The following is a 27,659-nucleotide window of genomic DNA, read 5'->3' on the forward strand; positions in this document are numbered from 1 at the left end:
ACTCACTGGAGGAGAAAAACAGAGGCCGGGTAATCAGAGCAAAGCAGAACGAGGCGCCATGCGATTGCTGGCTCCTCCAGCTCGTCTCCGAACACGGCGAGGGTGGGTGCAGCAAGATGCCCCTGCGTTCACTTCCTTCCCCTTTCCCTGGAGGACCTCTCCACCCTCCCCACCCACTCACTGCCCCATCAGCCATAGCTGTGTGGGCAAGGGAATAAACACAGACCCAAATCCATCAGTGTATTGGCTTCAGAAAAAGAAACAACAAATTTAAATCTGTGACTAAATCTGGGCTGTGAACTAGTGGCATGTCCAAGTCATCCCTGTGATATTATATTAAATATTCATGAGGAATTGGCCATAAATTGGCCATGATCCAAAACACCACCATGTTGAATGGAGGCAGAGACAATGCCTCTGAGAAATAGAGATTGAAGATTCTGACAGGTCTCGCTCAAAGCTTAGGGTCTTATTCATTTCTTATGTCTGATTCACTGGACAGGTGGTGTTTAATTCAGCAACCACTAACCACATATAGCTATGAAAATTTACATTAATTAAAACAAAGAAATATTAACACTTCATTTTTTCAGTCCCACTAGCCACAGTGCACGTGTCCAGGAGCCAGGCATGGCTGGAAGCCACCCTGTTGCACAGCACAGCGCAGGCCACCAACACTTCCATCATCGGACGCATTTCTACTGCACAGCCATGGGCTAAAACTTTGAAAGTGAAATTTTTCAGCTTCATATGTTTGCAGGTATTCGGCAATTCTGTGCGATTAAGTATAACAATATTAAAAAAATGTATTGTTCAAGAAGATGTTTTAACTAGGCGATTATGTTAATTTTCAAGTGATTCTTAACATGAATAGTTACTTCAGATTTATCAGCTTTTCCATGGGTTGATCAAATATAAAGTTATTTGATCTGTTTTGGATATATATATATATAATATATATTTTGAATATTATGTATATTTTAAATATATTAAATTATATTTTAAAAATATACTTACAAATTGTATTTTAACATACATTATATTTTATAATTTATAAGTTATGTTTTAAAAATATAATTTGTCAGTTATAAAATTATGATTTATTAAAATATATTTTGAATATTTTAAAATAATAGATTATAAAGTATATATTTTAAATATATAGGTAATATATATATATATAATATTCATTTTGGTAAAGGGCTCTTTGTCCACCCTCTTGAAAACAGCACCCTCTCTCTTGCCACTCTGTGTTGACTGCTCTGTTTTCTTCCTAGTTCCTCTCTTCCTCAACATGTGGCTTAAGTCCTGACCCCCTACCCTGCTTAGAAGTCAGCTCCAGGAGGGAGGGATTGGGGCCTATTGTCAGCTGAATCATCAGTGTCCTCGGCAACATCTGGAATGTGATAGGGCCTCAGTAAATGCTTTTGAACGAATAACTTGTATACATTAGTAGAACATTGATTTTTCTCAGTGAGATATTTACGACATGACTCACCAAGTTGCTGAAGCCGACTACATTCAGGGCTTGCTTCAAGACAGCCAGTTTCTCCCTGTTCAGAGAACGCTCCCCTGTCAACGCATCATCCTGCATGGTCTGGCTCAAATACCTGTTAGGATACAAGGCACATCACGTTACGGCTTGGCTTTTGGTCAGACTTCTGTTGTTAGAAGTCACTTGTGCCATATTTCATGTCTAAAATGATGAGAATCACTGGACACGGTGTCCCCATGTGTTTTCAAAGCTTTTGATGCATAACAGCACATGACGTCTCCAGGAAGGAAAGCATTATTTCTCGTGGTACCAGGACGTATTCACATGCTTTACTCGGTTTTCACCTCAGCTGTCCCTTTCCTTGTGACAGGAGAAGGTCACAAGTGATTCATGTATTTCATACAAAAATTCGACAGGTTCTTTCATATGGTTTGTAATTAACATTTGAAGTAAAGATGCCTAATTTCTAGTAAATTATTATTTTTCCTTGTTGGTACCTTTTAATGGTGAGATGGTTGATTAGGCCATTATTTACTCCTTTCCCTCAACAAACATGTACGAATCACCTATTTAATACAGGCAATACCAAGAAGCTGAGAAATGAAGAAAAAGGACTCAACAACAGTAAAAGAAAGTGTCCAGAGCCACAGACAAGGGGGGTAAAATCAGAGAGACAGACTCGAGGTGTGAGTGTGCAGAAGGGGGCCGCCCCCAGCAGCGGACAGTGAGGAAACGGGGTGGGAAAAGCAGGCTTTGGTTCCAGGAGTTGCCATGTAAGGATTTGCCAAGCAACTCCCAGGCTTTCGGGTTATCCCTGGAATAATCAGCAACATGTACGAAGCAGACAGCATTGGCATTGGTCAAGCATAATGTATACGGGGAAGATACATCCACGTCTGCAAAATCGGAGCCTAAGGTGAGATGAGCAAAGATCGGTGAGATTGGAGAGGCACCCAGGGCTTTGGACAGCTTGAAAAAGAGTTTGTCATGTTTGGAAGTGACGGGCAGACTGCAGTGGCCGTGTGAGCTGGGTCTGTGAGAACTTATTTTTCCTCAGTCTTCGCTGAGGGTGGAAGAACAATGTAGGGGCTGGAGTGGGGCGTGGGAGAGACTGGAATGTGAACCTGCTGAGACAGAAGCACAAATAAACGCATAAAAGACTGCAAGACAAGGAGCTGTGGACAGCGCTGAAGAGGGGGCAAACGATGAGGCAGGGAGACAGCGTGGAGTTGGTGCGCAGAAGGACGTCTGCCTCTCACTGCAGAAGGAGGTTGAGGATTAGAGGACCAGGTGAAGGTCGTGGGAATCTAAGACATTTGCAGTGGAGGAGGACACAGTTGCGAAGCGGCGAGCAACAGGAGGTCAGCTGATGCTGCGGCGTGACCAGAGGCTGGGGTTGCTGTCACTTCCTCTACGGCTCCTCGAATGCCTGATGGAGGATGAGCAAGCTGGGGTTTGGGGCAGTGGAACAACATGAAAAGGTCAAGGGCAATGACATCAGTAAGAGATTGGTTTACCATGGTCAGAGGGTCCTTTTGTCTGCAATCTATAAAACTTTAGTGATAAATCTTTTTTTTTTAATTTTTTTTATACAGGGTCTCGCTCTGTTCCCAGACTGGAGTACACGGTGTGATCTCAACTCGTTACAGCTCTGCCTCCCAGGCACAAGTGATCCTCCCACCTCAGCCGCCCAAGTAGCTGGGATCACAGGCACATGCCACCATGCCTGGCTAATTTTTTGTATTTTTAGTAGACAGGGTCTTGCCATGTTGTCCATGCTGGTCTTGAACTCCTGAGCTCAAGTAATCTGCATGTCTTGGCCTCCCAAAGTGCTGGGATTACAGGTGTGAGCCACCACACACTGGCCCTAGGGATAAATCTTAATGAAAAACAGCTGTAACCCCTCTCCACACTTCTGGCCCTCGCAGCAGGTTTCCATGCATCTTCCTGACATTATCTTTTTTTCTCCTGATTACTTGATCATTGCACAGGTTACTATTCCATTGAGGGGCCACTTGTCTCACAAAGAACAATTGGCTCCTGCTATCATTCGAGTCACAGGGGCAAAAAATTATGTATCTTTTACAATTCTTGATAAGTAATCAATCAGTAAGCATCCCATGGCCTTGCACCAGCTACTTTAACTATTTCTTTAAACCTCCTCATCCTCCATTTTATTTTACTTTTTAGCCCAGAATTTACAGCAGCTACGCGCTGCTCCATGGGAAAGTATGAACAGAGCGGCACTTTTATTTCAGTTAAATTCTGGGTACATGAAGCCCTGGGAAGTAATTCTGGTGGCTGCAGACAGGTCCGTTAACTATGTAATGGACCAGACGGGAGCCAATTCAAAACAGACCATGGGAAAGGGCAGTTTGCCTGATGGCAGGAAAGATGCCTTCAGCTTGGTTGTGAGCATTTTCCTCTGCAGCCAGAAAACATGCCACAAGCCAAAGAAAAAAACACAATGCCTTTGAAACAATGCTTCAAGTTTTCCCACTATTCGATAGCATCTAGGATGATTTTACCTGAAATTCGGTTCTTAATTATGAGTCAGATTGTATCTTAAAATGGGAAGGTTAGTAGCAGAATTATAAAAAAACAAACAAACAAACAAAAAACTACCCGTTTATTTTCTGGAGACTAAAAATACTAACTTTCCCTTTGACATCATTCAATCATGAAATATCACATAAGGGCAAAAAACACTTGAAAAATACGCAAGGTAAAATATGGAAACCAAGAATCTGGAGACATATTTAAGTACTATTTGACAATTTCTATAAAAAACTAAAACATTTAAATCTTTATTATCTGTAAAACAGAGTGAAAATATATTAAGAATAGATTTTAAAATTCTCCATTTCTAGTTCATGGTGATTTTGTGAATGACAAAAGAAATACTGTGTGTGGTATGCTTCCTACACTCAGGTTGAAATGAATGTACGGAAGAGGAGTATTTCCTGGAATGACTATTCTTGCATATGTGGGGAACTTTTAGTCAATGTGCTCTGTCGTTAATGAAGCTCTTAATAAAATAAATAACTGTGCCAAGTAAAATAAACACTTTGAAAAGTTTTAACCATCTTAAACTATAAAATATGCTTTTCTATACTACTCAGACAGATAAAAATAATAAATTGGTAAAAGGAAAAGATCACAGTTCACACATGACTGTTGTATACAGACGTGACTCGCCTAAAAGTTGACAAACTTAGGTGCAATGTTACAATGGCATTCCCAGACTTTTTTTTTTTTTTTTTTTGAGACGGAGTTTCGCTTGTTACCCAGGCTGGAGTGCAATGGCACGATCTCGGCTCACCGCAACCTCCGCCTCCTGGGTTCAGGCAATTCTCCTGCCTCAGCCTCCTGAGTAGCTGGGATTACAGGCACGCGGCACCATGCCCAGCTAATTTTTTGTGTTAGTAGAGACGGGGTTTCACCATGTTGACCAGGATGGTCTCGATCTCTTGACCTTGTGATCCACCCGCCTCCGCCTCCCAAAGTGCTGGGATTACAGGGACTTTTTTTTTTTAACAATCTAAAATAGGTAGGACTAATGATGGGTAATGGGTCATGGACTTCGCAGTGGCCAGTGGACTAGCTTCAGCTCCACAGATGTATCCCACTAATCTCAACACTGTGGTTTGGAACCATCCTAGAAAAATCAAAAGCAAGGGTTTCATCTGAGAGTTTGCAACTGTTCCCCCATATTAATTCGCGGTCACATAACCCCGGCATTCAGACCTTTTAACTTAATATTCAATGCCTCCTGTATGAGTCTTTTACGAGTCAAAATCACATGTCTATAGCTTCAACCTATTTGCTAATCCTCTTTGGAACCTGGAACGCCGGCAACATCTGGATATCTCCATGTGCAGAGTCAGACATTTCAGAGATAGCATTTGTTAAGAGTCACTGCAGCTTTGTTTTTAAAAGACTGGCAGATCAAGGGAATATTCTGGCTGCTGTTTCTATCATGGGTAGAAGACTATTAACATGGGTGCTATGTATTGATGAAAACTACAGATGGATTAATACTGTTTAACTAATTCCACTCAAAGGGAAAGGCTATGGGAACTAATATTTCTTGATACTGACGGGCCAAATTCTCCGCCGCGTGTTTTTGAGGCACTTCTTCCATTAGTCTTCACAGCAATTCACAAAAGGAGCCATCACTTTACCTATTTCAGAAATAAGGGCAGTGAAGCTTGTCTGAAGTTGTGAAGCTAGCCGCTGTCGCAGCAGCATGCACCCGTCCGGCCCCTGAGCCCAGTGTCTCCCAGGCTCAGTTAGGAGTTTCCTGCAATGTGACAGGATGCACTGAAGACCTCCCTGTTCCACCCCTCCTGAAAGTCAGCAATCTGTAACGCATCCTACATTTTATTAACAGAAAAAGGATAAAAACACTAGAAGTTCGGTAGTCCAATTCCGTACAAATTTTAATAACACTGATATCAACTACATACAGTTTTATTTTTTAAGAAGTGAAGAGGTGTCTTGATCTTAAGTGTTGGGTTGAGTTGGCAACTAAAGGTGATTAGTTAATATCTTTCCTCACCAGAAATCTGTCTACATCGCTACTGTTTATTAATTTATGTATTGTTCATTTCTTCTCTCCAAATTTTCACCAATTATTTACGCATGGTTATTTCTCTTTGAGGCAAGTTCTAGGAAAAATAAACTTCCATGTTCTTAAAGTGTCAAATCACATAAAAGTCCTAATGCTGTGAAAAGTGCCACTTGATAACATAATTTCAACAGGTATTTAATTGGCAGGACATCCTGGGGAAAATACGGGCCCTGGGGAAGGCGTCCAGGAAACCCCGCAGTCTTTGCCCTCATAGTGTTCATCATCAGGCCCGCTCAGTCAAGCTCTCCACCACCTCCAGGCTGAGGCAAGATTCACTTGCCATTGATTAACTTCATATCTTGAGGTTTTGGCGTTTTCTCTCTCCCTATGAACTAGCTACAGGAGTCATGTTTTGAGGAAGGTAATGCTTTTAAATTATTCCTACATCTGTTACCAAGTTTATAAAGTTCTCAATAAAAATTTTTCTAAAGAGGAAAAAAAAAAAGAAGCTCTACAAATTATGAATCACAGACTGGGAGCAGAGTTTTCTGTGGATTCCTCGAGGTTGCTGTGTGTGGATAAGCTGTTCCATTCCGCTGCTGAGTAGTATTCCAGCATTAATGCAGGGCAATGTGACCAGCCACTTAGCCGTCTGAGGGACATCTAGAGTGCTTCTAGTGGGGCTTTGATGAATAAGGTCACTATGAACGTTTACGTAGAGGTGTTTGCGTAAACATACACCTTCATTTCCCTTGGATAGATGCCGAGAAGTGCAATACCTGGGTCATAGGGTAGTTGCATTTATAGTTTTATAAGAAACTGTCCAAGTCTTTTCTAGCATGGCTGTACTGTTTGACATTCCCACCAGCCATGCATGGGGCAGTGCGTTTCTTCACATCCTCACCAGCATTTGATGCTGTCACAATTTTTTATCTGAGCTGTTCTGATAGGTATGTGGCAGTATCTTACCGGGGTTTTAATGTGCAATTAAGTAACAGCTAAGAACACTCGACATCTTTGCACACACTTATGTGCTATCCATATATTCATCTTTAGTGAAATATCAACAGTTTTTATGTTCCTACTGTTAATTTGGAGTGCTGTTTATATATTCTAAATATTAGTCCCCTGTTGGATATGAAGGTTGCAATATTTGCTCCCAGCCTGAACCTTATCTTACAATATTTTTAATGAAGTCTTCTGAAGAATAAGAGTTTTAAATTTTGATGTCATATAATTTATCATTTTTTCTTAATGTTCATTATGATTTTGATTTCAGGCTTAAGTTCTTTTTGCCTAGGCATAGATCCCAAATGTTTCCTTCTTTTGTTCCCTAAAAGTTGCATTGCTTTATGCTTTACATTTAGGTCTCTGATCATCTTGATGTTTTTCCATAATGTGTGAGATTCTGGCGTTGCTTTGAATATTTTTGTTTCGCCTGTTTTGCCTGTGGACACCTAGTTGTCCAGCACCTTTTGTTGAAGGTGATCTTCTCTCCACTCAAGTGTTTTGTATGTTTGTCAAAAATCACCTGAGGATATTTGTGCGAGTCTATTTCTGTGTCCTCCCTTCCCTTCCTTTGATCGTTGTGTCTGTCTGTCTACCAATACCTTAATGTCTGGATTACTCTAGCTGTACGGTAGGGCTTAATATGGATAGAGTTGTTCCTTTGATTTTATTATTCTTTTTCAAGTTTTTTTTTTTTAGCTATTAGAAAGTCTGTGCCTTTACATATAAATTTTAGAATAAGCTTGCATATGTGTCTTAATACTGCTAAGATTTCAACAGGAATTACATTAAATCTATAAATCACCCTAGGGATAATTGACATCTCTTTTTCATTCATTTTTTTTTCATTTTCAGCCTCCAGATTCTGTACCTGTTTTGTTAAGTGCATACTTAAGTATTTCATTTTCCTGCAGAAACTGGAAAGGATGTTATATTTTAAATTTCAGTTTCCACACATTCACTGTTAATGTGTAATGATTAACGCACGTGATTGATTTTGTTCACTTTTCTCATATCCTGTCAATTGGCAAACTCACTTACTAGTTTTAGATCCTTGGTTTGGTTTTGTAAGCTCCTTGGTTCTTCCCACCTGCTTTTCTTCACAAAGTCTAATGGTGCTTTCTTTAGACTAAGTTTTAAATTAAATTTTTATTGATAAGTATGAGAAAAGCACACCTTCTGCAGAACTACAGGTATCTTCCTTCTTACAGAAGAAACGGTAGCAAACCAGATGAATGTGTGTTACATTGTATAGAATTCGACTTGGACTTTGGATGAGAAAAGGTTTTCATGACAAGTTAAATTTACTGAAAATAAGTCAGTAACAACAACTGCTGATGATGTACTATTTCTAATCAACTCATCCACTTAACCAATGTGTTTATTGTCCTGATAACAAAGAGCAAGCTGATGCTGCATCACGCAAAGTGAGTCGATAACACAGCCAGAATAATGTGTGTATACACGTGAGGTGTGAGTGTGGGGGTGTGTGCTGATACTTTTGCTTTGGGGCAAAGTAAAACAAGCCCTGGTACACATTTCTTATGTCACCTGAGAACATATGAATAAGATTAAGCCGTGAATTGAATCGCAGGAGGGTTTTCCTTTGTAACAGAGGAGTCCACACTGGAAATTTCTTTCAAGAAGTGCTATGTGGAGGCACAACACAAAAACGTTACCATCCGGTGTGCGGTATCCGCTAAGGAGTGGGAATAGAGGTGACGTGAAGGTCAAATACAAACACTGACTGTTTGCCAAAAACAGCCCCATGGAACTTCAAAGGCCCGTGTGCTCTCCCTGTGGTCGCACCTACTGAGTCTCCAGGGTGCAGGTGTGGCCCTGCTCAGCAGGTGCAGAGATCAGTGCGCATGAATCAACCCTTGTTTGCCTCCTTGTGTGCCCAAGGCATGCTGGGATTGAAGGTTCAAGTATAAACAAAAATGTTACTACTTAAAAAACAAACGTGCATAGTCCATTCATCGAGTCAGAGGCTCACAGACTACAAACACAATGTTACGCTCAGCTTTTTATCTGCTGTGCGAATACAAAGAAACAGTGTCGTCTCTATTGTGGGCAGAGCTGCCTTCTACTTGGTCATGTTTAATATAGAAACAGAAGCCAAATAAGGCAAAATTAAACAGTTGGTATCAATAAAGACAGCACACTTTGCTAATGACGATGGCCCAGTGCTGCTTTTTGCCCACCCGCCCTTACTTTGCTCCTGAAAAAGAAATTCTTTTCTTTATTGTTTTCAAACTATCTGGAACATATTAACTAATTCTAAGTTTCAAGTCTCCCCGCTAAAGGAATATGAGTACAACTTTTTATTAACCGTGCATTCAGATACATAAATCTCCACCTGGAAAGAATTAATACATGAGTCACAAACTGTTTTGTTTGGAAAGAGAAAACCTTGTCAGTGGTCTCCAGGAAAAGAACAGAATCTAATAAATTCAGGAAAAGAACAGAATCCTTTTAACATATTACACATTCAGAAAGTCTTTGTGTCTTATGACATTCCCAGAATAGTTCATCCATATTTTTCTAATCAGTTGAAATAATTCTTCAAAACATCTGGCGAAACAAATTCAAAACTCTTGCCACCTTACAAATAGTGAATGCTCATATGGCCAATTACTCGTTTCTTGAAAACATCTAGTTGGGAGAGCCGGCGGGTGGAGACAGACAGGGTGGCTGTGTCTTGCACAGAAGGCCCTGGACAACGGTTAAGGGGCTGACCCCAGCCTGAACTCATCCCTGAGCCTTGTGTCCAGCATAAACACAGCCAGAAGCACAGACACAGAGCTGTCGATATTTAAATGAGTGAAGTAGTGAAATGGAGAGAAAAATAAGTTTTTGCTCAGAACGCGTCGGTGGCCTGGCATTGAAGATGGTAGGATTAGTTTAACAAGTCAACGCCTGGGAGCGGCATCTGCCTGGAGGGGAGGTGGGCAGAACTTTCTTTAACTCACACCAAGACATCTCAGCCTAGGGAGGGTTCTGTACAGGAGGAGGGCAGCATGCATGCACACAGAAATAATATCACAGGTGAGGCTGAACAGGTGCCGAAGGCCTCCTCAGGGGAGAAGGTGACCAGAAAGTATGTGTAAGGCCATGCCCACAGCACTAACAGGGAGGGTAAACTTCAACCCAACCCGTGTCTTAAATACCAACTAACATAGGCACCTACACCGAAACTTCAACAGCATGCAAATATTACAGCTTATTTGATTCAGACACATGATCATGTACAGATAGTTACTGCTGACAAAGTCATTTTTAGGCAGGTTCATCTAGGCCCCACCCATGACCTTCATCAAATGCTCCTGGGGTACCATGTGAACAGCATCATGCTCATGGGGGTACCGTGTGAGCAGCGTCGTACTCATGGTGTAGTGTGTGAGCAGCATTGTGCTCACGGGTACCGTGTAAGCAGCATCGTGCTCACGGGGTACTGTGTTAGCAACATCGTGCTCACAGGGTACTGTGTGAGCAGTATCGTGCTCTGGGTACCGTGTGAGCAGCATCATGCTCACGGAGTACTGTGTTAGCAACATCGTGCTCACAGGGTACTGTGTGAGCAGCATCGAGCTCATGGGGTACCGTGTGAGCAGCATCATGCTCTGGGTACCATGTGAGCAGCATCGTGCTCACGGGGTACTGTGTAAGAAGCATCGTGCTCACAGGGTACTGTGTAAGAAGCATCGTGCTCACGGGGTACTGTGTAAGAAGCATCGTGCTCACGGGGTACTGTGTGAGCAGCATCGTGCTCACAGGGTACTTACTGTGTGAAGAACATTGTGCTGAATGTAACCCACTGATGTATCAAGCAACCTCTTTTAGCTTAGCAGGACTAATAGAAAATTTTAATTGCCCAGTCTCTACAAGAAATACAAAAGTTAGCTGGGTGCAGTAGCCTGCAACTGTGGTCCCTGCTACTTGGGAGGCTGAGGTGGGAGGATCACTTGGGCTCAGGAGGTCGGGGCTGCAGTGAACTGTGATTGCACCACTGCACTCAAGCCTGGGTGACAGAGCGAGGCTATGTCTCAAAAAAAAAAATCCATCTCTATCTCTGTATATATCTATATCCTCTTGGCTGTTGGCTCTGTTTCTCTGGAGAACCCTGACCAACACATTCTCTTCTCACCATTTCACTTATTCATACATTTAAATATTTAATAGCTCCTATTTAACATAAAAATTAAATGTTACCAACTTGCTTATGGGTAAAGATTGTGTCTTAAAATTCCTGGTGGATTCTGATAAAATTTAAATTAATATTGGGTGTACAGAAGGTTTTATATACACCTGAAAGATTCCATATGTATTTCAGAGTTTCCGTATGTATACCTAGTTGGTTACATTTTTACCCAATACAGTCTCAGTATATCTGGAAGTGCCAGATGTAGCTGATTGATAAGTCCATAGTGAACATGAGCTCCACTCTTCTTTTGGTCAAAGGCTGGCAAAATAAGATAAAAATTGATGCCATAAAAGCCAACCCCCCCACCCTTTTTTTTTTGTCAAAATCAAAAGAAACAAATACTCCAATGAAGGATGCATTAGGAAAGGTTATTTAGTGAAGAAAGTTTAGTATAAGAAACAAACATACAAATATTGATCAGAGATGCTCTGGAAGACAAATGGGGAGGAGGGAAGGAATGGAGAGACAATAAAATAGTGACCAACAGAAATTTAAATACTCCACTTAGTCTGATTGCCTTTACTGATAAGGTAATTAGGCAAACAGCCAATTTAACCTTGAAAAACTGGCATGTCTACCCCCAGGCACAGAGATGCACATTCCATGTATACAGCTCAGAAGCGAGCTTCAGGATAGCCTGAGGGAAGTGTGCTGAAAACCTTCCGTCATGTTAATTAGAAACATCAGCACCTCCAGTTTTAAAGATTCATTAAAGTTGAGCTTTTAGTGAAGAACTTAAAATGAGTAAAACTTGTATACTATATAGATAACATATAGATAATCTTTAAAAGTAAAGTTCAGGGAGATTTTTTTTCAACCACAAAAACAAATTCAAATATAGGCTGTACCTGCTAAGGCAATCTTATCCAAAACAATGTATGCAACTAAATGACACCAGTAATAGGATATTAGATCTGGTTATTTCAGAATAGATTCATAAAGTAAATAAAACTAAATAACCCACAGTTTCTTTTTTGCTAAATATTAATTATAATTTTTTAAAGTTGAGTAAAAATGCCTGGTTAACTATAATTAATCCTAATAAGTCAAGATAAAACAGAATAGAAATGTGGGTTCCATTTTGATTCCTACTGTTCTATTGCATGAGATTTGGCTCCTGTTTTTCAAATAATTTCTAGTCGAGGATGTCTTTCAGAACCATTGTTGTGATTACTTATATGCTATATATTTTCAATTAAAAAAGCTATTCAGCAGTGAGAGACGCACTGAAGATAGAATTCAAAGCAAATGCCGAGAAGACGTCTGACAGCAATGTAAAAATTGTGAAAGTAAAGAAGGAATAAAAAAAAGCTATTCATGAAATAACAAAGTTCACATAATGGAACAACTCTCCAAATAAGTGGTCCCTGGCCATGAATTGTGCTTTCAGGTCACAATCACTTTATATTAAAGAAAATTTCCAGAAAAGTCCCAATCATATTGTCTAATTGCCATCATATATTTACATTCAAAAATTAATGGAAAGTAAAAAGTTCTGAAAACTAATTATCTGTAAAGGCTGCACTGATGTGCTTCAGCTCCAGCTGCAGTATTCTCATTTAGAGATGTCAGCATGAGAAATCCAAGCAAGTTACACAAGAAAATTGTGAAGCAATCAGTTACACAGAAAGATACTGAATCAATATAAAATATTTAAAACCTGTTTTACAAAAGATGGATTCTGGAACAAGACCAGCAGGCATGACTATCCTGAGTTTAATATGTTTGTTGACTCAGAAATAATTAGCATTCTGTTATATTTTTCTCATATACTTAGGAAATGAAGCAGTATTCTGACCTTGCAAAACTGGGTTACTCATATATCATTACTACTGCCATTCGCAGTATTGTTCTTATTTAGAAAATAACTCTATAGTTGTCCAAACCAATGATACAGATTAAAATATTAATAAAAAGAGTTACAAGGAAAATATGATTAAACTCAGATGTATCATCTCTGACAAATTTATCTTCAATTTTCAAACATACAGAAGTATATATTTCCTTAGAAATAAATGGAAATGGAATTATGACATTGTAGACTCTTTGGACATTATCTTTTAGTAATTGCTCTGATAGCATCTTTCTGCCCAATTCTCTGCTTTTAATGACTTAACATCAATACTTACATTTAAGGTATCAAATACTTCAAATAGGTAACAAATCTCAACTTTTATGAAAATAAAAACTCTAAATTAGCAAAATTTATGTCATTAGACATTTACTTCTGATTTGTTAGGAATTAAAAACAAAGCAGGGGTTAGAAATTAAATTACACAAATGAACTAATAAGTGAAAAATCAGTCTTCATGTCTTCATTATCACATACAATTGAAAGTGCCCCTCCCTTTGTCCCTTTTCGCCTTCAATATTAACAGGTGATCCTAAAACGTTTTATTTTAAGAGTAAGGTGCATATTTTCTTTTATTACTGTTAGGTTGGTGCAAAAGTAATTAAAAATAATGACAGAAACTGCAATTACTTTTGCTCTAACCTCATACTATTTTATTTATATCTCATCTCCCAGAAGAATAGTCCTACGACAAACACTGCTCCAAAGCAGGAACTCTCTCTGTTCAGCAGAAAAGAAGGAATCCAGAAGAGACAGAGTCCGAGGTACAACACCCCCTAGTACAGTTCAGCCTCATGTGTTGTGCTGTGCTCTGATTATTCGGGGCTGGAACCCTGATCAGCTGATTTGCCAACGCAACTGTTCTAAACGTCCTTCTCACTTCCCACTAAGTTCCATTTTCAGAGAGGAAATCTCTTCCTGCAGAAACTGAAATCACCGCTAATTGGAATCTATGACACATTTTAGCTAAAGAGGAAGAAAGGCCGGGCACGGTGGCTCATGCCTATAATCCCAGTGCTTTGGGAAGACGAAGCAGGCGGATCACTTGAGGACAGGAGTTCGAGAATAGCCTGGACAACATGGTGAAACCCTGTCTCTATTAAAAATAAAAAAATTAGCCTGGTGTGGTGGCTCACACCTGTAATCCCAGTACTTGGGAGGCTGAGGCAAGAGAATCTCTTGAATCTGGGAGGCAGAGGTTGCAGCGAGCTGAGATGGCACCACTATACTCCAGCCTGGGCAACAAAGCGAGACTCCATCTCAAAAACAAACAAACAAACAAACAAACAAAACCAAAAACAAACAAAACCAGAGGAAACAAGTTCCATTTGACGCTTTCAAAATGTTGATGACATCACACTTAAACAAAAGTATTACATCTATATAATGATCTAGATCAGGAATTTGCTGTAGGGTCTAATGACATGTTACTTAACTCATTTTGCATTTCGGCAAAACCTGTATATAATAAGGACGTGGTCCTGGTAAACAATATTCTTGCAGGTAAAGCATCAAGTTAAAGGCACCAGTTTACCAACCACCAATTAATTTCCTCAGTGTGGAAAGCTAAAAATACAGTGTTCATGTTTGAGCAATGGGTACTCAAAGAAGTGTTTCATACCTTTCCTCTTTTGGGCCAGAATATTCATTTCTTTTGTTAGATGGACATTCTTATCATCACAGCAAATTCAAGTGTTGCTCATTCATCAGTTGATTTACTTTCTAAATGTTTAATTTGATACCAATCACGCTTCCTCTCTGGAGTCACAGACCTGAATGAAACAAGGTTCCTACCCTCCTGTTACTCATAGAAGATGTTACATTTTAGGCTGGCAATTGCTGTAATAGAGGTAATGGCTGTAGCACGCCATGCTGCTTGGGGGAACTGGACAAGCTTTATAAAGATTGACTTGAGCAAACTGTATACTTTTGACAGACAATGTTTTGTGGTTTTGTTTGTTGAGATTCACTCAGGGTGGTTGGCAAAATATTAAGGAAATATTAGGGAAAAATATAGAGTCTCAAACCTTTTGGAAGGCCGAAAGGCTTCATTGGAATAGCCTAAGACAGCCGGTCCATTCCCTCAGGAAAAAGACAGGGACGATAAAAGGCTTTCCCAGTTTAAATCTGTTTACCCCACATCCCTTTGTCTCTACTTTAACTGTTTACTCATGTAAACTTTGTGCTGGATGGTCCTCTCAGGGGGAGGTCAGAGGGGAATTACCCATTAATAGTGTTTACTCTGGGCCCAGGAAACTAAAGCTCTTTTCATTTGTAAAAACCACTGTTTTAACAATGTTAATTATCCACAAGTGTGTTGACATAAAACCTGTTATGAAATCTTTACTGAATAAATGTGTGTATGTACAGGGGGTCTTGGTCGACTGGCTGCATTTCGCCCTCTGAAAGCTGCTGACGACCATCTCTAGCCCACTTGAATCACTGAACCAGGTGTGAGAGTGCATTCATTCATCTGCCATTGAGTCAAGGTCTGCAGGCAAGACCTCCGCAGGTGGTGATCAATATCTCATTTGTTATTAAAACTGCTGATTTAAGATAGTAAGTCTTCAGTCAAGAAAACAAAAATACTGGGTTTCTACATGTGCCAAGAACTGGGATTACTGGGGAATTTGAAGACGAATGAGACTCAGTGCTTATCCAGAGACATCAAATCAGCAAAGGGAACAGATATGTAGAGACAAAATTACAGTAAGATATACATATACCACATTTTACTATATATTATACAGAATAGTGATATGCACAGTATCAATGACCATTTAATTATTAATTCAGAGAAGGCAAACTAATATTTAAAATATGAGTGTTTTTTTAAACATTGAAATGCTGGTGCCTGTTCTAATAACAATGGACTTGATCAGAAACTCTGTATGCTTATTTCAATTAGTAATGGAGTAAAATGTTAACAATTCTGCAAATCCATGTACCCTCATCAGCACATTTTCTAAGGGGCTTTACGATCTTGGGAATTCTTCAAACATAACACGATCCCTTGTCTAAGGGAAGTCTATTCAGAAGTAACACAGATGCTTAGAATAAATGTGCTTGTAATAATAATTATATTATGTAATATGGAGAAAAGATAGTCAAACAATAGGATTACTATTTGAAACAATAAATGAAGGATTAAAAAACAAGTCTTTAATCACAAAAGAGTTAAATGAAGTACCAGCGCACTATCATGATCAACTGTAAAACGCAGGCCGTTAGCCTCTCTGGTATCTCTGGAAGTGCGGAATTGCATATACTATACTACAAACACAAAACACATTATATTTATGCCAATTAATCTACAAAATAGTTTATGTATATAATTAAATATACTCAGGCATTTAAGAAGATTCAAAGTCAATTAAACAAAACAAAATTTGCTTTGAATCAAGGAGTATGATGTGTTTGTAGTAACCCAGGCAGAAAACATGTTAATTTTTAATTAATTGGAACTTTCATTGCTGCAGTGAGGTTTTCACACCAACACCAAAAATGAAAGAGCATTTCTCTTGATTGAATCAATGTTTCAGGAAACCTCTTTAAGAAAACAAACGAGCAAACGGACAGTCATAGCCTCTCTCTGGCTCCTTCCTGCACTTTCACAGCTCATTCTTTTCTGGGTGATTTGATCCCATGGGGTAGGATCCGTCTTCACTCCAGAATGCTTTGGGGAGTGGCAGGAAGCAGGCCCCTGGTAGAAGGCTAATGTCAGTGTCAGCCCTCCTCTGGGTCTATCTCCTGAAACTGACTCCCAGTGACCTCTCCTGTCTGGCTTCTTCATACTTGAAATGGATTCATTCTCCTTCAGATTCCACCAAAACCACTCATCAGGCACAGACGGCCATGTCCAGAGCAGCTTCTCCCTGGGAAGCTGGACCTGCCCAGGGAGTGCCCAGTGAGCCCGTGGCTCACTCTGGGGACCCAGGGAGGTGATCCACATTTAGCAGAACATAATACAAATGATCTTTCTTATGAGAAATAGGAAGCATTCCATTAGGCAACATAGGCCAAAATATCTGAATTTTATCCTATCTCATTGAGCTCACAGAAGACCTAGCTACTCAGTGTGATATATGAATCTTGTCTCCTTAACTTTTCAATCATTCCTAAGTTTTCTCTGCTGTTCTCAGTGTTTAGGGTCTCTTTAAATTTTTATTTTTCTAAGATTATCAATAAGCAGAAATTTCATGGGGGAAGAGGTTACAGGTACAATATGTGAATTATTTTACTGCACTAACGTATTTGGTGTAAGAAACAATTGAGAAAAATAATCAGTCACTATCGCATGTTGTTCTACTTATCAAGAAATATTTAACTAGGTGAGATATTGCAACATGCCTAGGACAAATTCTCCTCTACTTAAATATCACCACCTGCGGAAGTCTGCAGGCAAGACCTCCGCAGGTGGTGATAAACATCTCACTTGTTATTATAAACTGCTGATTTAAGATAGTAAGTCTTCAGTCAAGAAAACAGAAATACTGGGTTTCTACATGTGCCAAGAACTGGGATTACTGGGGAATTTGAAGATGAATGAGACTCAGTGTTTATCCAGAGACATCAGATATAGTAAAGACATCAGATATAGTAAAGTATATATTTTATATATAATATGTATATATAACATATAGTATATATAAAATATATATGCAGAAATAGTGTATATATAATATACTATACTATATATAATATATACAGAAATAGTGTATATATATTATGTATGTTATATATATAGTATATATAATATATAGTATAGTATATATACACTATAGATAATATATACAGAAATAGTGTATATATATACACTATATACTATATATACACTATATATAATATATACATTATATAGTATATATACACTACATATAATATATAATATACAGTATATTATATATACACTACATATAATATACAGAAATATTGTATACATATAATATACAGAAATATATATAATATATATAGTATATATCATATATAGTACATTATATATATACTAGTATATATAGTATATACTATATATACTATATATAATATATACACTATATAGTATATATACATAAATTATACATAATATAAATTATAATATATAATTTATGTATATATACTATACACACTATATAGAGTACATATTATATATACTATATAATATATAGTGTGTATATATATATGCAGCATCATTTATGATAGCATGACAACACTATTGATAGTGCCACCCAGTACCTTTTATTAATATTGATTTTTGTATACTTTTCTCTGATAAATGTGTTAATCTGTCTAATAGCTAAAACTCTGAATTAGACACATTAGAAATGTGTTTTACTATTATTATCTCTAATAATATTCTCAAGTTAGTAGAAAAGTGGTTAGACTTTATCAAAATATTTAGCTGTAATAAAATTTAGATTTTTATTTCTAAGATGGCACATTAGAGGCATTCAGTGTGCCTTGGGCACCTGGAAATAGCAAAATAGTACAGAAAGATCAACCCAATTAAAACCCAGTTTTAATTCAGGAAGCAAAACAGGAATCTACCAGATTGTGAATGACACCCCAGATCCCAGAGGGGAGAACACCAGCAAACAGCCCCAGGGACGCACGTGACTGATAAAAGAGGGTGAAGCCCCAGTACATGAGAAAGGCAGAAAACTCCCCTCTGTCGCTTTCCTTTCCACTGGGGACCTCAGGCACCCTGGCCGAGGGAGAGCACTTTGTTTCTCCCAAGCTCTGGAGTTAACTCACGGAGTTAACTGCGAAAGAGGCTTGGAAAGATGCTCTGAGGGAAACATACTCAGAAAAGCTCAGACATTTCCCAGACCCAGCACTGGGAGCAGGATGCCATTTTTAATCAGGGCACCTAAAAAGGCAGCCATTCGGTAGCAACCTTGCACTGTGGCTCTGCAGGCATGTTCGTCTTGGGCCTGAGACTGGAGAGCCTGCTCGGGAGTGGGGTATGGGCCTCCACAGCCAGAACTGTGAAAAGTGCCTCAGCAGTAGGTGCTCTGTGCTCTCTCCACAGGCCTGAGGCAAGAGAAGAGCTGCTACAGCTGAAGTTTCTCCTGGGTGGCGAGCCTTGCAGCCCTGGCCAGCTTGGTGATCTGGATCTGATCTGTGTGAGCCATTGCTGGGTGCACCAACCTACCCCCCTGAGATTGTAATGCAGCAGGGCTCTCTCTGCTCTGTGCACAGGCAGATCTCTGGGTATTCGGAATACTCACTGACCTGGTTCAGCAGTCTGAGCCATCCGACCTTTCCTGAACTGGATCATGGTGCAGTGAGATCCTTTCCACTCCATGTCCAGGCATATCTTCAGGCATTTACAGCACCTGCTTGCCTGGAGAATGACTGTTCAGAGGTCTTTGTGCAGGGGCTGCTCCATGCCCAGGCACATCTCCAGGGATCTGGAGCACCCACTCTCCTGGAGTTAGCCACCCCCACATCTCTGTGCAGAGAACTTGGGGGCTAGGTGGTTTCCCAGCTCCATGTCTAAGCACACCTCTGGGTGCTTGGTGGCCACCCACTGGATTCTCTCTTAGCATTGGTGTTTGTGCCTGCTAACAGGGGACCTGTGGGTGAACCTGCCCAGTCCAGCTCTGCCCTTCCTGGCTCCCCTGACCCCCAGGCTCAGCAAGGAGCTCAGACTACTGTGCATTCCGTGCACCAGCTCACTGCCTGAGGCAACAGAGAGCTTCAGCCAGTAAACAATGAACAAGTATATATATGCTGTCATGTTGGCCCCAGCCAGCTCTTAGCTACAAATACTATCTACAGGCTTGTAGGATGAACTGCAAAGTTCAGCACAAAACCTGCCCCAAAAAAGTGCATAGGGGTATAGAGGCAAAGCTAAAATACTGTACCCAGCAATCTCTATAGTCACACCCCTAGGGAGGGGGGAACGGGAGAGGAAAGGAATACACAAGAATAATAATAATAATTAACAACAATATCATAGGGAAAGAAAGAAAAAGAAAAAAAAACATGCATAAAAGAAATTACAAAAATTAGAAGTGCCAGTTTCCCCACATCAGAAGGAAGCAATACAAGAATTCTGGAACCATAAAAAATTTGAATTCAGTGATACCACCAAAGGATCGCATTACCTCTCCAGCAATGGTCCCTAACAAAAATGGAAATTCAGAAATTACAGGTAAAGAAATCAAAGCACGGATTACAAGAAAGCTTATTGAGATCCAAGACAAGGTTGAAAATCAACACAAAGGAACTTCTAAAGTAATCAAAGAAATGAAAGAAGAGATAAACATCTTAAATAAATTAATCAGAGATTCTAAAATCAATCAGAGAATTAGAGGTTCTGAATTTAAAAACTTACTTAAGTAAAGGCAAAATACAACTGAAAGCTTTATCAATAGATTGAAGGGAGCAGAAGAATTTCAGAGCTTGAAAGCCAGTCTTTTGAGCTAACACAGCTGACAAAAATAAAGAAAAAATAATTTAAAAAAATGAGCAAAGTCTTTGAGAAATATGGGATTATGTAAAGCAACCAAACCTACAAATTACTGGCATTTCTGAAAGAAAATAAAAAAAGTAAACAACTCGGAAAATATATTTCAGGGAATCATTCAAGAAAAATTTCTTAATTTTGCTAGAGAGATAGACATCTAGATAGAAGAAATCTAGAGACAACCTGTGAGATATTATACAAAATGAACAGCACCAAGGCATATAGTTACCAGACTGTCCAAAGTCAATGCTAAAGAAAAAAAATTCCTAAAGCCAGCTAGAGAGAGAATAAAAAAGAAGCAGATCATGTACACAGGGTGAACCACATCAGGCAGACTTCTCAGCAGAAACCTTATAAGCCAGGAAAAACTGGGGATCTGCTTTCAGCATTTTTTAAAAAAAGAAATTCCAACCAAAATTTCATATCCTGCCCAATGAATCTTCATTAGGGAAATAAAATATTTTCCAGACAAGCAAGCATTAAGGGAATTCATTACAAGTAGGCCAGCCTTATAAGAGACCCTTAAGGGAGTTCTGAACATGGAGACAAAAGAACAATACCTGATACCACAGAAACACACTTAAGTACGTAGCTCCCAGACACTACAAAGCAAAAACGCAATAGAAATGACAAAGAACAGAGCTAACAACTTCATGACAGGATCAAAACCTCACATATCAATAACAACCTTGAATGTAAATGGCCTAAGCACAACTTACATTCTTAAAGGTAAGAATTTAAAAGGCACAGAGTGGCAAGTTGTATAAAAACACAAGACCCACCCATCTAATGTCTTTAGGAGATCCACCTCACACGTACCAACAGCTATAGAATCAAAGTAAAAGGTGGGAGAAAGATCTACCTTGCAAATGGAAAAGAAAAGAAAACAAAACAAAACAAAAAGCAGGGATCACTATTCTTATATTACATAAAATAGATTTTAAACCAGTGACAGTAAAAAAAAGGACAAAGAAAGCATTATAACCAATCCCACAGTAATAAAAATGATCCTCAGAGACTGTTATGAAGAGCTCTATGCACACAAACTAGAAAATCTAGAGGAAATAGAAAAATTCTTGGAAACATACAATCACCCAACATTGAATCATGGAGAAACTGATACACTGAGCAGACCAATACTGACTTCTGAACTCAGTAATAAAAAATCTACCATCCAAGAAAACCCCTGGAACAGATTGATGCATAGCAAATTTTTACCATAAAAAGAAGAGTTGGTATCAATTCTACTGAAACTATAGAAAACTTGAGGAGGAAGGACTTCTTTTGATTTCATTCTACAAAGCCAGCATCACACTGATAACAAAAGCTGTCAAAGACACAATGAAAAAAAAAAATGAAAGAAAGAAAACTACCACCACTATCCCTGATGAACATAGACACAAAACTCTCAACAAAATACTAGCAAAACAAATTCAATAGTACATCAAAAAGTTAATTCACCATGATCAAGTAATCTTCATTCCTGGTATGAAAAATTTGTTCAACATACACAAATCAATAAATGTGACTCACCACATAAACAGAATTAAAAACAAATATTATATAATCATCTCAATAGATACAAAAAAAGCTTCTTATAAAATCCAACATCCCTTCAAGATAAAAATCCTCAGGAAACTAGGCATCAAAGGAATACACTTCAAAATAATAACAGCCATTTAAGACGAAGCTGCAGCCAACATCGTATTGAACAGGCAAAAGCCAGAAGCATTCCTGTTGAGAACCGGAACAAGCAAACAATCCCCATTCTCACCACTTCTGTTCACTAGGGCTTCATAGTACAGGAAATCAAGTAAGAGGAAGAAAAGGCATCCAAATTGAAAAAGAAGAAGTCAAACTATCTTTCTTTACAGACAATGTGATTCTATGCCTTGAAAACCCTAAAGACTCCACCAAAAGGCTCCTGAAACTGATAAATGACAGACTTTAGCAAAGTTTCAAGATACAAAAGTAACGTAGAAAAATCTGTAGCATTTCTATACACCAATAATGTTCAAGCTGAGAGCCAAATCAAGAAGAGTGCAATCCCATTTACAAAAGCCACATGCAAATACCTAGGAATACGTTTAACCAGGGAGGTGAAAGATCTCTACAAGGTAACTACAAAACACTGGTAAAAGGAATTACAGATGACACAAACAAAGGGGGAAACATTCTATGCTCAAGGATTAAAAGAATCAATATCATTAAAATGACCATTCTGCCCCAAACAAGCAACGGATTCAATTCTATTCCTGTCAAATGACCAATGTCACTTTTCACAGAATTGGAAAAAACTGTTTTCAAATTCATATAAAACAAAAAAGAGCCCGAACAGCCAAAGCAATCCTAACCAAAAGAACAAAGCTAGAAGCATTACATTACCCAAGTTCATACTATATTCTAAAGCTACAGTAACCAAAACGTTATGGTACTGGTACAAAAACAGACACTTAGACCAATGGAAGAGAATAGAGAGCCCAGAAAAAAAGCCACATTCCCAGTCATCTAATTTCAACGAAGTCAGCAAAAGTAAACAATGGAGAAAAGACTCCCAATTTAATAAATGATGTGGGGATAGCTGCCTACCCATTTTCAGAAGAATTAAATCAGACCCCTATCTTTCACTATATACAAAAATTAACTCAAAATGAATTAAAGATTTAAATGTAATACCTGGTGCTGTAAGAATCCTAGATGAAAATCTAGGAAACACCATTCTGGGCATGGACCTGGAGACAGAATTTATGATTAAATCCTCAAAAGCAACTGCAACAAAAACAAAAATTGACAAGTGAGACCTAATTAAGCTAAAGAGCTTCTGAACAACAAAAGAACTATCAACAGAGTAAACAGACAACCTGCAGAATGGAAGAAAGTATTTACAAACTATGCATTTGAAAAAGGTCTATTATTCAGAATCTATAAGAAACTTAAACAATTGAACAAGCAAAAAACAAATTACCCCAGTGAAAAATGAGCAAAAGACATCAACAGACACTTCACAAATGATGACACACAAGCAGCCAACAATCATAAGAAAAAATGCTCATCATCATTGATCACCAGAGAAATGCAAATCAAAACCACAATTAGCTAGCATTTCACACCAGTCAGAATGGCTCTTACTACAAAGTCAAAAAACAATAGACATTGGTGAGGCTGAGGAGAAAAGGGAACACTTACACACTGTTAGTGGAAATGTAAATTAGTTCAGCCACTGTGGAAAGCAGTTTGGAGAGTTCTCAAGAAGTTTAGGACACCATTCACCACTGATATAACACCATTTCCTTTATTATCCAGAGGAAAAGAAATCATTCTACCAAAAAGATACATGCACTCACATGTTCTTTGCAGCATTAGTCACAATCACAAAGGTGTGAAATCAAACTAGGTGCCCATCAACAGTGAGTTTGATAAAGAAAATGAAGTATACATAGACCATGGAATAAATACTACATAGCCACAAAAAAGAATGGAATCACGGCCTTTGCAGCAACATGAATGTAGCTGGAGGACATTATCCTCAGTGAAATAAGTCAGAAACAGAAAACCAAATATCACACATTCTTACTTATAAGTGGGAGCTAAACATCAGACTCATGGACATAAAAATGGTAACAGTAGACTCTAGGGACTCCCAGAGGTGGGAAGAAGCTATGGCAGAAAGGGCAGAAAAACTAACTGTTGGGTACTACACTCAGTACCCGGATAATGGGAACATTTGTACTCCAAACCTTAGCATCATATAATATACCCAGGTAAAAAACCTGCATATGTACTCCGTGAATCTAAAATAAAAATTGAGAAATAAAATTTAGTAAGATCTGTTTCCTGGGGTTATGCAGGGATGCTTTTAATCTCTCTCTCTCTCTCTCTCTCTCTCTCTCTCTCTCTCTCTCTCTCTCTCTCTCACACACACACACACACACACACACACACACACACACATATCCAAATAATTGATCTTACATTATCGACATCTCATATATCTTAAAATAACCGAAGACCACCGTGTACTCTGGACTTATAATGAAGAGAAACAAAGATTTCTTCATTTCTTCAAGTCAGAAATACATTATTAGGAAAGAAGGACTTGTTTTGGCCACTTCTGGGACCATGTGGATCAGATCGACTGAAAGCATGCTCTCAGGCATTCCTGTCTGCCTAACAATTCTTTCTTTATACCTCAGTGTATTCTCATTCAAGTTAATCTACAAGTTCCCACAAAGTCTTCTGTCCTCCAATAGCAATGCACTCCATGCACCTCGCCAAACAGTTAGTGAATGAAAGACGGAAGGAACGCCTTGGTATACTCTTTATTTTGCTTGGAGCCTCCTGCTCCACCAAGGAAACATTCTCATTCTGAACATTCATCTGAGGACCTCTGTTATTTGTAGCTCTCCCTGAAGCCTTTCTCTCTCCTTCATAGGCACAGGTAGTACCTCCACCTTCTGAATGCCAACATCCTCTGTGTGTATCTCTACTGTGGAATTCGTCATGGGGTAGACACTATCAGCTCAAAAGGAGAGAAGGCATCTCAGGAAGTAAGAGACAGTCCCTGGGCCACTCAGAGAAGACTGCCACCTGATTCTCAGTGTTTATGGGAACTCTGGCTTATTTTATTAATCAAGAGGTCCTGTTTCAAAGGACCAGTGCAAAAAGGGGGCACATTATTGGCCCTAGAAACTATGTAAGACTGATGATCGACAAGTCACTATCTCAGTGGGAGGGTATACCATGAAATCTCTGTCCATAGATGCACAGACAACAAGGCAACTTATCTTGGGTAGAGACTGGGTGGGAAAACAAATGTCTATCCCTGGAAAAATGTCCATCCCTGGAAAAATGGCTATCCCCGGAAAAGCCACAGCCAGCCTTCTCTTGGTTTGAGAGGTTTCAACTTAGACTGCACATGTCACCAGATAATTTTAAACTATGGAATTAACATAAAAATGGTCCTAGGTTAGTAGCCATCTGGGGGCCTTGACCAATGCCAAATCAATCATCTCCAGAGAGCTAACCCATGACCTAAGCCACACGAGACCCTCTTTGCCAAGTCAACAAGGAATACCAAGTCACACCCCAAATCACAAAACATGGAGAAATAATCTCACTGAGCAACCATCAGCAGACAGAATAAGCAGCAGTAGGAGAAGCTCAGTGACTTCACATATATGATGATTGGTTATAGACTGTGCAATAAGCATGTTTTAATAAAACAACTACGGATATTTTAAAAACTAGAAATATGAGAAAAGAACAAGAAACAAAATTTGAGAACAAACAGATTTGAAAAAGAAAAAGCAGAACTCTTCGAAGTGAACAAAAGTCATTGAAATTAATATGTAATACATGAGTTAAACTTCGAATTTTCACTGTTCAAAACGGAATGAAGTGTAAGAAAGCACTGCAGGAATTATCCAGAACGAAGCACAGAGTGATACAGACATGGAGAATGTAAGGAGCAGAGAGAGAATCAGAAAGGACAGCATGCATCTAAAAGGACTCTCAAAAGAAAGGAAGAAAAAAAATGAAGGGGGAACATTCACAAAGATCATGGCCAATAATTTTTCAAACTGGTAAAGTAAATGCATCTGATAATGTAAAAATCAGAAGCCTTAAGCACAATTAATTTTAAAAAACTAATATCTGGGGTCACTGTGGTAAAACCAGAAATCTACACCCACTCACCCCCATGTACACAGATGTACAGAGCAACGTTTTTTCACCCATTTTATCATATACCCGCTACGTGTGAATGATGGTGCCAGGACTTATTGGCATAACGTTGCTTAAGTGAGGGTCCCAAATCTTATAATTTGTGCTTTATTAGTGAAAACAGGAACGTAAATGAATAATTTATACCCCCTCATGAATTCCACAGTAGAGATACACAGAGAGGACGCTGGTATTCAGAAGTGCGGTGGGGGGACCACCTGTGCCTACAAAGGACAGGGAAAGGTGTCAGAGAGAGCTACGAATAACAGAAGGTCTTCAGGATGAATTTTCAGAATGGGAATGCTTTATTGATGGAGCAGGAGAATCCAAGCAAAAGAAAGAGCATACAAAGGCATTCCTTCTGTCCTTCATTCACAAACGTGTCTGGCAAGATGCATGGAGTGCATTGCTATTGGAGGACAGAAGACTTCTGGAGACTGGTAGGGGAGTGCCTTAAATGAGAATAGACAGAGATTAAAACAAAGAACTGTCAGGCAGAAATGCCTGAGAGCAATGGTTTCAGAATTTTTCCCATCATATAAGCTTTAAATGTGAATCATTTAAATTCCAACATATAGAACAGGTAAAACAGCTGTTCAGATGGAAGAACAGGTGTGTAAGTGCACACGTGCAAGAGCACATTTACAGGGAGCCCGATGGGTCACACAGCCTCCTCACGACTGCAGTTTATCTGGGAGTGTCTTTATTGGACTCATTTTCATGCACAGATATTTTACACTTTAGCAGTATCTTTAAAAGAAATATTTCTATTTATTTCATCTAAACTGTTATGACTGATATGCGTGTGATATTTCGTTTTTGCGTATGTTTACTTTGTAACTCAAACTTTACTAAAACACAGTATTAGAACATGTGCTTTGGCATTGGTTGATTTGTGTTGGATTTTTCTAGGTAGACGAACATTATTTATAAATAGTGGTACCGATAGTTTTAACTTTCTTGGTAATTTTTATTCATTGCATTTCATTTCTTTTCTAACGATAAAACTTAAGGATCAATGATAAAAAGATACTGGGTTTATTTCACAACTTAATCTGATATCTCCTTGGGAATCTAGCATAATTTTTGTGTGTTACAGGCCAGGCACGGTGGCTCATGCCTGTAATCCCAGCAGTTTGGGAGGCTGAGGCGGGATATAGAGACAATGTCATTCTCTAATAATGTGAAATAGCAACACTGAGCCATATTTACTTCAGAGTTTTGCTTTTTAGAAATAAACTTCACAGATAAAGTTAACAATCCATCTATACACTCTTTTCCTCCTTATTTGGTGAAGTAAGAATGATTAATTTTGCAATATATTTTCAGTCTATT

At 38.9% G+C, this 27,659-nt stretch overlaps 1 protein-coding gene across 3 annotated transcripts in view; it reads right to left on the reverse strand.

The window, feature by feature from the left end:
- The window catches only part of MYO16 (myosin XVI), a 700,871-nt gene that overhangs the window by 250,878 nt on the left and 422,334 nt on the right, over positions 1-27,659 (reverse strand). For all 3 annotated transcript variants that reach the window (XM_064361880.1, XM_064361879.1, XM_021677383.2), the window contains exon 17: positions 1,499-1,610. In XM_064361880.1, coding sequence (XP_064217950.1) covers positions 1,499-1,610 — 112 coding nt within the window. The remainder of the gene's footprint in view (positions 1-1,498; positions 1,611-27,659) is intronic.

This window comes from Aotus nancymaae, unplaced genomic scaffold (assembly GCF_030222135.1).
Source record: "Aotus nancymaae isolate 86718 unplaced genomic scaffold, 86718_ANA_hifiasm-v0.15.2.pri h1tg000044l, whole genome shotgun sequence".
Taxonomy (NCBI): Eukaryota; Metazoa; Chordata; class Mammalia; order Primates; family Aotidae; genus Aotus; species Aotus nancymaae.